At 55.2% G+C, this 13,749-nt stretch overlaps 1 protein-coding gene across 1 annotated transcript; it reads right to left on the bottom strand.

The window, feature by feature from the left end:
• Positions 1-103: 103 nt before the first annotated feature.
• Positions 104-5,717, bottom strand: EIF2B2 (eukaryotic translation initiation factor 2B subunit beta). Its single transcript, XM_048948553.1, has 8 exons — positions 5,500-5,717; positions 4,812-4,932; positions 4,118-4,266; positions 3,372-3,535; positions 2,995-3,090; positions 2,269-2,406; positions 1,516-1,582; positions 104-558 (listed from the first exon to the last, which is right to left on the bottom strand). Exons 1-8 carry the CDS (start codon positions 5,660-5,662, stop codon positions 401-403), a joined length of 1,056 nt encoding a protein of 351 aa, XP_048804510.1. The 5' UTR covers positions 5,663-5,717; the 3' UTR covers positions 104-400.
• Positions 5,718-13,749: the final 8,032 nt, after the last annotated feature.

Genomic DNA, 13,749 nt, shown 5'->3' with positions numbered 1-13,749 from the left:
TAACCTTACTTCTGCAGCACAAGTACAGGCAGCTCACTGCACTCATAAAACCCTGATTATTTAAGGAAACTAATTCTGCATGGAAAATAATTAACACTGAGAGCACTGTAAACAGCATTTATTGCAGCACTCTTTGAATAACAGCGCAGCTGCCCCAGAAAATGACATTTTGTTGTTTCAAAATTGGTTAGCATCTTCATGTGGCTCGTAACAAAGCAGAGGGTTCAGGACAAGTACAAGAACTGTCTTCTGCTGCTTTTTGGTAGGTAAGATTGTGCTGAGCGTATTCCCTACCAGTTCCCAACAGCAACCCACCTTTGCAACATCTGCTTTAATTAGCTGCTGTCTCTTTCTAAAGAGAAAGACTGGACAAGTTTGGACAGTAATACGCTTCTTGGTGTTAGAGTTCATAGTCATCTGGATGGTAGAGCTCACTCATGAGGCGGTAGATGTAAGAAGGTGCATTACCCCCAATGTTAGAAATGAAGAGAGTAATGAGCTCTGGAGGGACGTAGTCAAACACTGGGCAGTGAACATTAGTCTTTGCCAGGATCTCTCCTGAAAAGAAAAGAGCAGCAGTATTAAGACATAAGCAAACCAAAGAAAGTATATTTAGCCTTCTGCACATCTTCCTGAGTTCCTAGAGAAACTGGTTGGGCCCATGACATCCTGAAGTCCTTACTGGGATATCCTGAATCCTTTCCAAGTTCCTCACCAATGCCTTTGAATTGTAAGTATACAATAATCTTGGATTGGAGCAACATCCTCTGCTCTTTTGGTAGTTTTTACTGATAGTAGCCCCAAATCCTCTCTGATGCAGATTTACTAACTCATAGCAAGCCTGCTGATTGGAAGTAGAATTTGTATCCCAATGCCGCCAAAGTTACCACCTAAACAAAAGCTCATAAGGCCAAAAACAAACCTGAGCCAAACTTAATATATCAGTAGTTTCAGAAGTCTATCACACAAAAATGTGTCATTGAAAGTAACATCCCTAGCTGAAAGGGGGAGACTGTGAGCAGCCACCTTTCTAAAGAGGACACTGGAGTGGAAAACTCACTGCAGAAATACCTGATCTGATTGTTGAAACTCAGTAACAAAGTTTCAAGAAATTACATGAGTTTTAGGAAGAAGAGCAAGCTGCATTCATTGTTGGGCATCTGTTGTGTCCCACAGGAAATTGCCACCTGTCTGGCACCATTATCACAATCCTACAATAAAATGCTGAACAATGCAGACCAGAAGCAAAACTAAAAACATGGATAATGTTCCAAAAAAACTTTTCTGTATTCTCTATAGTAAAAAAGCTACATATAAAATGGAATGGTTCCCAGCACTTTTTTTTTTTTCCCTTAAGATAATAGGAAATGATTTGGGGTCTCAGACAGTGTTACATTAACATTTTGTACCAAATATTAAAAAAAAAAAAAAAAAAAACCAACAAAACAACAAATATATTTTATAATATAAAATAGAATATAAAACAACCATTGCCTGGACTGGCTTGACCAGTACCTTCTGTGAATGGCAGCACTTCTTGTGGTGACACAAACTTGTGGAATGAATCTTCTTCATTAGGGAACTGAATGAGACAGAGTACAAGAAGGTCAAGAAAATAAAGAGCATCTCATTATCCTAGTGAAAACATCCTGGGTGCTAGAAGGAACTGAAGCAGTGGAAGATTTGCCAGGAAACAATAAAGCTCTTTACAACAATCACATAGTACCCATGCCCAGTACTTCAGTAGCATCTACAGTGAAAGGAACTTCTAGAACCTCCTGTGGCCTGTCTGTCCTTTTGCAATGCCTAGGGAACCAGAGCAGAGATGTGACTTTTCAGTCTGCAATTTAATCTGACAACACTGAAAATACTGAGCATAGGAAATAGAGGGCATCTCCATCTGCCACTTCTGTAGGTACAAAGGATCTTTCACTTCTAAAAATATACACAGAAGAAAAAGAATGGTGATGTCACTCTCTAGTAGCACTGGCTCACTCATCTAGTGGCAACCTTATACTCTGTGCGCCTATTACTCAGCAGATTTTGCAAAGAATTTAGCATTGCAGGGAGAGCTTTGAGACCTTGACCTGTGCCAGATCTGGGTGAAGATCTCCTATCTGAAATAACAGCACTACATGGAGGAGATGACTCATCTACCAATCCTACCTTGGGCCATGTGGTGCTGTCCACCCTAAGCTTTCACAAGCAAATATCACCCCCTTATCTCTCTTTAAAGAAGGTGCAGAACTGAAGAGGTGCTGTGCTTACCTGGGGTGAGAGCTTGAACATGGGGGCACATACAATAAGTGGTGTGGAGTGGTGTTTAGCTGCTAGTGCCAGAGTGTGAGTCCCACTCACAGCAATCAGTGCACCATTGGCCAGGATTGTCTTTGTACCAATGATAACCTTAAAAGACAAATTAGCATTAGAGAGCATCTACCACAGCAAACTGAGGAAGATGAGCTTCCTGGCTGACACCCTTCTGAGTAAGATGGAGTTTGTCAGAGCAGTCAGCAAGCAGCTGGAGTTGCAGGGCACCTGGATGCCTGATCTGTTTTGTGTGGCTTTGGCTCTGCACCAATATGTTCCTCTCCCAACAAGAGCACAACTCCAGCACAGCGATGCCAGCACAGAGAACTTACAGGACAAACATGCTCTACTGCAGAGACTACCATGCAGAAGCTGGATTGTGTTCCCTGTTCTGCTACAAGCCTAGAAAGTAAGCTGGTCATTTGATTGATTGCTCTCCTGGGTTGGATTCTCACAACTTTTCTGATCATTAGCGACTCAGGCAGAAAATCCTATCACTATGCTGATAGAGTCATCACAATTATTAGGGATTGCACAACATCTCCCTATCTGTAAACAGGGATTATTACAATTTTGAGTATCGCTGAAGAAAGACATAAATCACAGATAGGATCTGTAGGTGATTTGGAAGGCGCAAGCACCAAACCTGCCACGAACTCCCACCAGCAGCAAAGCCCTCCTTACCTTGTTGACTCGAGACATGACAGCAAAAATAGCGGCATCACTCATGACTGTAGTTTCAATGTTCTCTTTAGATAGTCGGACAGCCATTTCATGACCCTGAGAAGAGGGAGAATATAATTGTGTCCCTGAAACCCAGCTCCTGCACTGCAGCTGTAGAGCACTCAATCCCTGCCTGAACTGCAGAAAACATCAAGCAGCGGACCACAAACACAGCCCTCTGACTGAAGGACAGAGAGCAGAGCAACGAGTCGTCTTTAATCTTTCAACTGCAGAAGCATTCCTGTAACGTTCCGCTTCAGCAGGTGTTCTGCTGACAGCTTGTCTCCAGATACAGCAATATGTGTATATGCAATATGACAACACAGCCCGGGCCTTACCTGACAGAAAGGTGCACACTCTGCCACAATGACCTGGAACTTGCGTTTGCGGGCAGCTTCCTTCAGGAAGGCCTCAACAGTGCGTGAGTAGCCGATGGTCATGATCACCTCGTTGGAATGGATGTGCTCCAGTGCCTGCATGGCAATGTTATCGGTGGTGCCCTCTGTAACAGAATGAAGTTATGAGTGGAAAAGAAGCCAGCAAAAGCAACATCTGTGCAGCTGTGCTTCAGTAACATATTTTACCAGAGTGACTACAAATTCTGGTAGAGCAGAAGCTCCATCACTACAGAAGTGGGCTGTGCCAGCACCAGACAAGCACCATGCCCACATGATGGACGTTCCAGTTTTACAGTTCAGCAGCAACTGTGCAGAAAGGAGACCTAGGCTTCAGGAGGAGCTCTACATGTCTTGTTGTAGGATAAGGTTGTAGGATAAGAAAAACACATCACAGTACTTTGGGCAAAAGGGTGAAATAATGCTTATAGGGATTACGTCCAACCTTGGCAGACTGCTGATACTCTACTTCACAGGGCTCAGTTTAAGACTTCCCAAAAAACCAATAGCATGGGCAGACACCCCTGTTTCTGATGCTTCTTTGCACCAAAAAAAGCACACCTATACCCATTACTTCAGATTAAACCACCCAGTTCTTCGGTGTCATCTTTCCAGGTAAGAGCAAAAGGAAGCAGCAGCCCCATCCAATAGAGATCTCTGTTCATGAGCTATTTTAGCCCCGCCCATACCTAGCTCTATTAGCAGCTCATTGATAGCTTCAATAACGTTTGCTCTGAGAGAAGGGTAGGGAGTGCTGAAATCCTCACTCAGTCCTCCAGAGGTCAGAAGTTTGTGCAGGGAATCTTGCTGATCACTTTCCTCACTGCGCCCATGAAGTCTGCAGAGAAAAAGAGCCCTTCAGCCTCAGGAGAGCATGCAGGTGCAGAGCCTAACACAAAGCAGCTAGCATCCCCACAGCACAGCACGTGGGTGTGAATGGAGAGGAAGGAAAACCGTATGCAGGGGTCATGTCACACCAAAGAGCTCGCCTAGCCATCTCTGGCAGAACCTGAAGCTCTGCCAGTGAGCGCTTCCCAAAGCTGCATCCAAGCACAGCAGGTGGAGAGCAGTACTCACAGCTACTGCTGCAGTGGAACAGATCCTCCTGGGGATGCAATAGAAATGGCCAGGTCAGAACCCAAACTGCTCTGGGGAGGGGAGCTTTTGCATCTACTAAAGGAAATGTCATCAGCTATTTTGAAAACCACTGGCCCATTGGTAGTGGTGCCCTTCCCTCTATTATTAAACTTATAGAATCCCTGTGTAGAAGATGCTGGAACATGGAACAACGGGTAATAAAAGCAATCTCACAAAAGCAAAACACACTGCAGGAACCTGCTTTGGGTTCTTGGGGGGGCAGAGAGAGCACAAGGAGCACCTCACCGGCCATACTCCTCCCGAATGACCTTCAGCACACGCCGCACCATGTTGCCCACTGTGGTCTCGGATGGCTGTGCTGCTGTCATCCGCTGGCCCTCCGTCCGGATCAGATCCATCAGCTCCCCTGAAAGAGGGGACAGTCTCAGTTATAAACTGCCTGCGGCTGCCCTGTGCACATGTCAGACACCGGTAACACAACGCCAAGGCAAAGCACAGACGTGTGCAAAAAGCAACGCCACAGTTTGCACCAGAGGATTTTTGGGTAATGTGAATCACCTGCATACAATGCAGACTTGGAACCTATGAAAGATCATAAGAGATGAGTATGGAGAAAGAGGAAATTCATCTGCAGGTGAGATGAGCAGCATTCTGACTGACATCCCGAGCTTTTAGAAAGACCTTTACGTATACCCCATGCACAGGATGGCAAACTCGGGACGCTGAAATGAACTACCTAAAAGTGGGAGCCACATCCCAAGAAGCTTTTGTGAGGAACTGCATACAGAAACAGCTTCTGCCGACAAAAGAAGGAAGCCCAAGCCCAGTCCCAGCCCACGGCACAGCTCTGACAGTCTCGGGGTGGGCGAGGAGCGCGGACAGACACGGGCGACTCAGAGGGAGCCCCGCCCCCAAAGCTCCCGGGGCTCCCCGCTGCCGCCCTCCCCCCGCCAGGCCGCAGCCCGGCCCTCACCGGCCCATCCCCACCGCCCGTGCGCGATGATCTTTCGCAGCAGCGACAGCGTCTGCCGCGCCGTGTCCTCAGAGCGCGGCCTCTGCCCGCCGCCCCGTAGCCGCGACACGAAAGCCTCGATCTGCTCCGACAGCTCCGAGCCGCGCTCGGCGGCACCCGGCATGGCGACGGCCGCGACACCGCCGCACGGGCGGAAGAAGCTCTTCCGCTTCCGCCCTTCTCCCGCCCCATTGGCGGACACCGCGGCGCTGCTCCCGCCCCGTAGCGGCGCGGCCAATGAGAGGCGCGGGGCCGAGGCCGCCGGCGCCCTCGTTACCCGGGAGACGGGCGGCTACCCGGACCCGGGCGGCGGGAAGAGCCCGCCCGCGGCATTGACTTTGGAGCGGGCCGCTCTCGTGGCGCAGGGAGCCAAAGCAAACCGGCTGGAAGGGCGCAGCTCCCGGCGGCCCGGCCCTTCCCGCTGGCAGCGCCTGGATAAGGCAGGAATGCGGCTCCGTCTCGTCCGCTTCCCGGCGCGCCGCGGCCACGGCGCAACGCTGCAGCGCCGCTCCGGCCCGCCGCTCTGCTGGGCCGAGGAAGCAGAGCAGGCTGCCAGCCGGACACCAGCGGCGCCTCGGCGATGTACCGCGGCAGCTCGCGCCCAGCGCCCGAGCTGCTCCCGTGTCCCCTGCTGCTCCTGCGTGCCGGGAGGCCGGCCGGATTCCCCGAGCGGCAGGCGGTCACACGCTCGGGTCTGTGCTGGAGAGGTCCGCCGCATTACACGGGAGGACGCCGCTGCCCCGCTGCCCCTCTGCGCAGCCGCACTGCAGCCAGGCCGCGAGCCGTGCCTGCCGCTGGGTGCCGGCATGCAGACGCCGCTCCCACGCACGCACCCTGGGAGCGGGCACGCGGGGAATGGGCCAGAGAAAAATGCATTGCGTTGGAGCTTTCCTCTGTTTGTTTACTTATCTGGCTCATAAACAGAGCAGCTCTCCGAGATTAGGCAGGAGGGAGCGAGAGGAAGGGAAACCAGTCCGGGGGTTGTGACCTCCGTGTGGATGCCGGGCTGTTTACATTCCCTGCTCCAGTCCCAGGAGCTGTAGCGGGGCAGTTTCTTCTCAGCCCTTGCCAGGCTGCAGGGTTTGCGAGCTCCACGCTCACGCTGCCCGTTCCCTGCAGCACGTCCCGCCGGGCAGTGCCGCCGCAGCCAGCCGAGGACAGCTGCCAGCCCGGTGTCCCTCGGGGGGCAGAGTTCTGCTTTCAGCCCGCTGCCCCGTATTTCATGAATGAAAGCCTCTGAATGGGGATTTGGGAGCGGTTAGCCTGCGGCCGCGGTAGCTGAGCCGAGCCAGAAGCTGCCTTTCTCTGGAGAACTGGAAGGCATACACCGGGCTCTGGCTGCTTGGCAGGACCGCGGCTGAGGGACATCTGGTTGTCATGGACCAGCAGCTGCTGCCGGGCTCCAGTGCGTCGGTCTGAGCACCCAGGAGGAGTGAGGAGGGAGGGGAAGCGGGGTGGCATGGTCCCGGCCAGGGCAGCCTAGGACACGTGGAGAGGTGACTGGAGACCTCTTGGTGTCCTGGTATATCCAGTAACGTCTTGCTGTCTAGCAGGCTGTGGAGGTGGAGAGCTCCTTGGTGGGTCCTGGGCAGCTGTCCAGAGCAGAAGCTAAACTCTGCAACCCCTCTCTTGTCTGCCTCCTGCACGTCACGCCTTCTGCATGTCTTCTCTTCCCTGGCATACCCAGATGCCCCTGGGAAGACTTGGCTGCAGCGGCCTCCCAGCTGCTGTGTGAGCAATGCTGTGGGTGAAGGAGCTGAGGAGGGGATGAGCTGGCTGGCAGAGCCAGGCAGATGCACACATGTTCTGTGCCTGTGGAGGAGCTGGGGCATGGCTCATCTCACGCCCAGCACGGTGCACTGCTCCTCAGGAGCTGAAGCTGCACTGTGTAAGTGGATGACACAAAACTGGGAGGAGTTGTTGACTCTCTTGAGGGCAGAGAGGCCTTGCAGAGAGGTCTTGAAAATTTGAAATGATCACCAACTGCATGAAGGTTAACAAGAGCAACTATCTGATTCTGTGCATGGGACAGAGCAGGATGAGAAGCTGCAGAGCAGCCCCACAGAAGGAGCTCTGGTGGCTCTGTTGGACTGCAAACCGATAACGAGCCAGCAGAGTGCCCTGACAGCCCAAAGGGCCAACTGTACTGTGGGGTGTACCAGGCCCAGCACTGCCCCCAGGTGAGGGAGAGGTTGTCCTGCTCTGCTCTGCGCTGTATGGACTCAGGCTGCTCAGGGCTGTGGTCATGGCCCCATTCTGCCAGAGTTCAAAGGGCAATTGGACAATGCCCTGAGACAGAGTTTCAATTTTGGGTGGCCCTGTGTGGGAGCCAGGAGCTGGGCTCAGTGATCCTTGTGGGTCCCTTTGAACTTGGGGTATTCAGGATTCTTTCTTAGGGGTGGCAACTGGAGACACTGTCCGTTCTGCCTGATGAATTTTGCATTTATCTTTCCCTGGGGACTGAATGCAATCCCCTGAGTGCTAGTGCGAGGGAGGAGAAGGCAGCACAGAGGCTGGGTAGAGTCTGGGAGCACTGGAACATCGTGTGCTAGGAGGCTGTTTGGATTAGAAACTCTCTGAGGATCAAGTGGGCTGGATGAAATGCCAGGGAAGGGAATTGGAGTTTGCTGAACTCTAGTAATTGGACTCGTCTGTAACACATGGATAAGAAAAGTGAGCTGCTCACGCTCAGCACAGATGAAGGGAAGGAGCCAGTACGCGGGAGCCAGCAGACACAGCCCAGTAGGAATAACAAGGTGGCTGTCTGCACAGCAGTGATTGCACAGGCTGGATAGGTGACATGGGGAAAAGGAGCATGGGGTGACTGCTGGGTACCAAAGGTTCTTTCGGGCATGAGTGGCAGAGGAGGAGTTCAGGACTGTACAACACATGATGGCAGGGGGAACACAAACCACAGCCTGAGGAGTTGGGTTCCCTGGAGTGTCTCTGGTCTATGTTCAAAGGAATGGCCCCAGGCAGCAGCTGTGACAGTCGCAGTGGCAGACAAGGCTGTGCAGCCATGGAGGCAGAACTACAGTGAAACAGGAGTGATTCTGTTAAAGGGCCGGGGGAGTCCAAACCGGTGCTTTCTGCATGTTACTGGGAAGAAATTGTGTCACATAGTAAGCAGAGGAACTGGAAATGATAGGCTGAGGCAAGTGCTGAGCACATGGTGAATACTTCAGCTTCCAGGAAAAGATGATAAAAACCCCAAACAAATAGCTGATGATCAAAAGCAGGTATGTGAATAGCTGAGAAACACAGCTCTGTGCGTCTGGAGGAGCACGAAGACATGGCCTGAGTCATCGGCAGTGTTAACATGCTTGAGATTCATGGCTGACTCCGTAGGTACCAGGAGGTGTTCTGCTGCTCTTTGCAGATGAGCCTGGCAAAAATTGCTCCATGAAGGAGCATCTATAGGGAAGTGTGATTGAAGTGGACAGCAAGAAACAGGCAGGGTTTGCTGGCGGTGCTCTGAGGGTGGGGTAATAGGACCAGCTCAGTGCCTCGAGATAGCAAATGACTGGGTACAGCTCACTGCTCAGCAGCTCGCACGCATATGCCCCAGCCTCTGCCTGGCAAAGAGCTGATGGCCCACCCTCACATCAGCATGGTGCCCACAGGCAGGCCTGGCAATGCTGACACAGTCCTTGATCCCTCAGGGAAACAAGTAGGTGGTTCCGAATCCGGTCCCGGGATCATCTCTTCTGCCAGCACGTCTGCTGCTTGCTCCCTCCTTTTCAGATCCTTAAAATAGAGGCTGAGGCTGGGAAGTCACAGGGTTTTTCTAGACTTTGTTGTGGAAGCAGCCCACACTTGTGCCCCCAGTGGGCTGTGCAGGCTGGGCCGTGACCCTGGGGACAAGAGAGAGAGGCACGAGAAGCTGGCACTGCAGTGCCTGTTCTGGGCAGGGAGCCCCGCTCACCAACTTGTTACTCTGCCACTATTCCAGGTCCCTGGTTGGGATACCGGCAGCTGGAGGCTCTGGGTTCAAAGGCCAGGCTGGTCAGGAAGAGTGAGGGAAGTGTGGGGGAAGCCAGCTGTCAGGTAGGAAAACAAGCTCGAGAGAGGGCTGAGGGAGCATGCTGCAGGGATGGTCAGAGGATGCTGGCCCCAGCACCATAACCAACACATCGGGCCTTTGTAGCCAGAAAAGGCATCAGCGTCACTCAGCGCTAAGGAGAGCAAGTCAGAAAACTGGCTGGCACCATGCAGGTGGTGACTGGGTCCCATCCCTGCTCAGAGGGCACGCAGCAGGCTGGATGGGCTGGGGAGGAAGCGGTGCCGGGGTTTGCCGACGTGAATCCCTCCAGGATGAGCTCAGGGGAGTCCCCAGGCAAACCTGGCACCACCATTGCTGCTCCAGGAAGCCGGGCCCTTCGGGGGAGACAAAGTGCGTCCTAGCTGCTTTGTGGTCACCGAGGGTCCGTGACACCAGCAGTCTGGGCTGCTTCCTGGTCACCGGCCAGCTCTGCGCAGTTCCTCCACTCACGCGCTCCTCGCGCTGCAGCTGGCTGCCGGGCTCGCTTTACTCATTGTCTGCCGCGGGTGATGCGAGCTATTCAGCGGCTGCCAGGTTTCAGGGAAAGAGAGAGATGAGCCACCCCTCCACCCACGCTCTGGGAAGGGCTTGGGGACGAAGCCCTGCCGATGCACACGTTCACTCCTGTTGGGGTGAGCTGAGTGCAGAGCCCGCGCACGCCATCCCTGCGTCCCATTGCTGCGCTGGTGCTGTGAGCAGAGGTTGGGAGCCTGCTCTGCACAATAGCAAGCCTGCTGCTCCCCCTCTCCTTATGTGTTTGCCTTCCAGAACCAGACAGGGGCTTGCCGTCACTATTATTTTGCTTTGTGTCAATATTATGACAGCTAAAAGCAGGAGAACTGCATCCACATGATAAGCAGCCAGAAGCTCTGGGCTGGGCGTGGATCACATTCGTTTGGCAGGAGAGGATGCCTGGCAGCCCCTGCCCGCAACTGGCTGTGCTGGGAGGTGGTGGGCAGAGGCACGCAGCAAGGCAGCACGTGCGCCGCTCCTCCCTGTTAGACTCCCACCACCTTCATCCCAGGGCTGATGAAGCCTTCATGGTGTGTCGTGAGGGGAGATGTAAACAGAAAGAGCTTTGTTCTCTAGTGGAAAGTCACCTCCAGCTCTCATTCAGACCCATTCTCCTGGGGGGCTGCACAGGACAAGGGCTGCGTGGGGGCTCTCATCAGCTTTGCACAAGGGGCTGCTGCCTGGGCACAGCAACCACACACTTGGTCTGGAAGGCTCGGTTTGGGAAGCTGCTGAGACAGCGCTTACCTGTAGGCACCCACGTATACTTGATGCTGCGGTTCAGCTCCCTAACCTCACCCTGCTCCTGCAAACACCGTGTCCCAATGTGTCCCCGCCAGCCGACCAGCACGATGTGCTCTCCGTGACTTCCCACCAGCTGCCACGCGCTGCCCTGGTGCAGCCATGTCACGGCGGAGCTGGGAGACAGCCAGCTGGCTTAACCCTCTCTGCTGCCAGCATCACCTTGCCCACAGCTTCACCTCTGTGGGAATGGGGCTTGGCCTCAGTGCTAAATGAGCTCACACTTGCTGTGAGATGCTGAGCTGAGCAGTGCCTGCCACTGGCTCAGGGTCCTAGGACTCAGGTCTTGCTGTGTCAGATTGCTGCTCGCTGATGGCATCGCCCCTTAACTCTCCAGTGGGATATCAGTGGGGTGCGGCTGCACTGCTGGGATTGCCCTCATGGGTCTTGTGCCCCCTGTGCTCTGAGGCAGCTCTGGTTTCCCTGTAGCCAGCCTGGGGCACAGCGCCACAGGCAGAGTGCGTGCTGAGCCCTGCTGTTGTGCCAGCACAGGGCAGCCGTCAGGTGTCTGCGGCCTCATCAGCCCTACAGAGGCCATGGGTCCCCAGGGAGGCCAGGTCCATCCCGGGGAACCAAAATAAACAGCAGAGTTCCTGCCACGTGCAGCCGGGGCTGACTAAGGGCAGCCGCTTCCGCCTGCTTCGAGCAGCAACAACAGCCACAATGTTCGAGGTGCGCAGCACGGCCCATTTCCCCCTATTGTCAGCCTGCTGCTCAGCACACACATCCCCTGTGCACCTGGGCTGGGAGGAGAAACCGCGGGGCTGCCCACAGCCAGGCACAGGAGGCCAGACCTGGCCAAGCTCTGGGGAGTACTGTGGGGCCCAGGAGTCCACAGGCTTGTTCCCTCAGGAGAAACGCTGGCAATGCAGGGGTGCTCTGGGACGAGGCCCAAGGAGTGCAGTGTGTCACATCCCTGTGACGTGTGGCCATGGGGGTCCCGTTGTGGTGGGGTTCAGCACTGCTGGCTGAGGCTGCTCGGGCACAGCATCACACGGGGCTCCGGACTGACCCACGGTGGGCCAGAAATAGCTGCAGCACAAAAATACAGAGCTGAGGTTTCCAGGGTGTTTTCTGAGGGCTCAGTAGGTGACGCAGGAGGGCCGGGAGACAGTTGGCTTCACAGGGACATGAGGATGTTTGTTTGGGCTGTTCTCACCTGAGATGCCAAAGGTGAGATTTTACAGGGGCGAAGACTCCCATGGGGGATGTTGATCCCAGCACAGGACTATGGCAAAGAAGACTCAGTGCAGTGGGGTGAAGCTCTGCTAACAGAGCAGTGAGGTGGCACGGGTTTGCTTGACATATTGGAGACAAAGCTCTTAGCTTTGTGGCTGCCACATCTGTCCTGTCAGGAAACGTTTCCATGAGCCCCCAGTCAGTCACTGAGCCCTGTTCCTAAGGTCTGTGGATCTGGAGCCCCGGGGAGTTCGTGTGGCAGATATCAGGGTGCAGTTATAGCACTGTCCCCAAGACCTGTCCCATGGCTGGGCCCCTGCTGGATGCTCCCTGCTTACAGGAGGATGTTGCTGGTCACAGGTTACCAGCGTCCAAATATTATTTTCCCAATCCTGTCTCCGCTTCATGCTACCCGGAAAGGGGATGCTCATCCCAGGAATGTAAACTCTGCCCGAGGCCTCTGAGGAAATAGCTTCAGGACAGGAACAGGATTGCCCTCACAGTGAAGGGCCTGTCCGTCCCCCCTTCCAGCCACATGGCCCCAGGGAGAGCCCTTTGCTCCAGCACCAGTGGGGCCTTGTGTCTGAGGGGTGGCCCCAGGAGACCTTCTCGCAAGGACGGGCTGGCAGCCCTGGAGGCCCCGCGTGGTGACGACCTCTGCAATAACAGCGCTCTGCCCTCCGGGTGGCTGTGGCTCCTGCACATGGCTGGGGGAAGAACTCCCTTGGCTCCCACCCCAAAGCCATCCCCGGGCAGAGGAGTGCACTGGACCCAGAGGTGCCATAGGGCAGTGGAGGGCAGCACAGGCACCGCACGGGGATGGCACCTGCTCCCATAAGGGCATGGGAGCTCCAGCAGGTGCTGAGCACCTTGCGGTGGCCCTGAGCAGCTGCTGTGCTGCTGCATGATGGACTGCAGTCCCTTGGCCTCTCTGTGAGCTTATCTCCACAGCACCTCCCTGCTAGGTACCAGCACCTTCCTCATGTGCTCAGTGGTAACAGCACACAGGGGGTCCAGCTGGAGCCTGATGCTTGCTGGTGCCTGTATGGCCCCGTGTCTCTGGGACAGAGGACGTGGGGCCGGGATGTGCCACAGCAGTGCAAGGATGGATCCCACACGGAGGAAGGCCGGGAGCCCCCGCAGCCCTGCTGCCTCCCAGGAAGCAAGGATACGAGGCCCGGCCTGCAAACAGAGCCCATCCTTACTCAAGCCCCGCAGCCCACGGGGATCGTGTTCCCGCTGGCATCTGCTCCCTCCCACCTCCGGCTACCACAGCTTCCCTGGCTACCGGGGCTTAAAAATAGCACAGAAAAGGCCACGGAGCTCCTCCGGGTTTAACCTCGACGGCCCGGCCGCCCGCGGCCCACTGAGCAGAGCCGCTCCGCGGCCACCGGGCTGCTTTCCTCCGGCCCGGCACCGGCCACCCCGCGCACCCCCGTCCTCCGCGTGCCGGAGAACGTCGGTGCCGGGCAGAACCGGGGTTTAGGCCGGGATCGCTCCCGGGCTCCAGCAGCGGGGAGGGGGGCGGCCCCGCCGCTCCGGGGACGCGGTCGTTCCCGCGTCCCCCGGGGCCGGGCACCTGCTCCTCCCCGCGGCCGGAGCGGGCCGGGGCGGGGGCCGAGGCGGGCGGGGGCGGAGCGGGACAGCGGCGGTGAAATAGGGGCGGCTGAGCGGGA

Source organism: Lagopus muta, chromosome 6 (assembly GCF_023343835.1).
Source record: "Lagopus muta isolate bLagMut1 chromosome 6, bLagMut1 primary, whole genome shotgun sequence".
Taxonomy (NCBI): domain Eukaryota; kingdom Metazoa; phylum Chordata; class Aves; order Galliformes; family Phasianidae; genus Lagopus; species Lagopus muta.
The sequence above is the reverse complement of the archived record's forward strand: the minus strand, read 5'-3'. Positions and strand labels throughout refer to the sequence as shown.

Coding starts and splice junctions, on each gene's coding strand:
- EIF2B2 (XM_048948553.1), bottom strand. CDS start 5,662: ATGCCGGGTGCCGCCGAGCGCGGCTCGGAGCTGTCGGAGCAGATCGAG. Junction 2,407..2,994: donor TCATGTCTCGAGTCAACAAG/GTAAGGAGGGCT, acceptor TTGTCTTTTAAG/GTTATCATTGGTACAAAGAC. Junction 559..1,515: donor AGTGCTGCCATTCACAGAAG/GTACTGGTCAAG, acceptor TTTTCTTTTCAG/GAGAGATCCTGGCAAAGACT.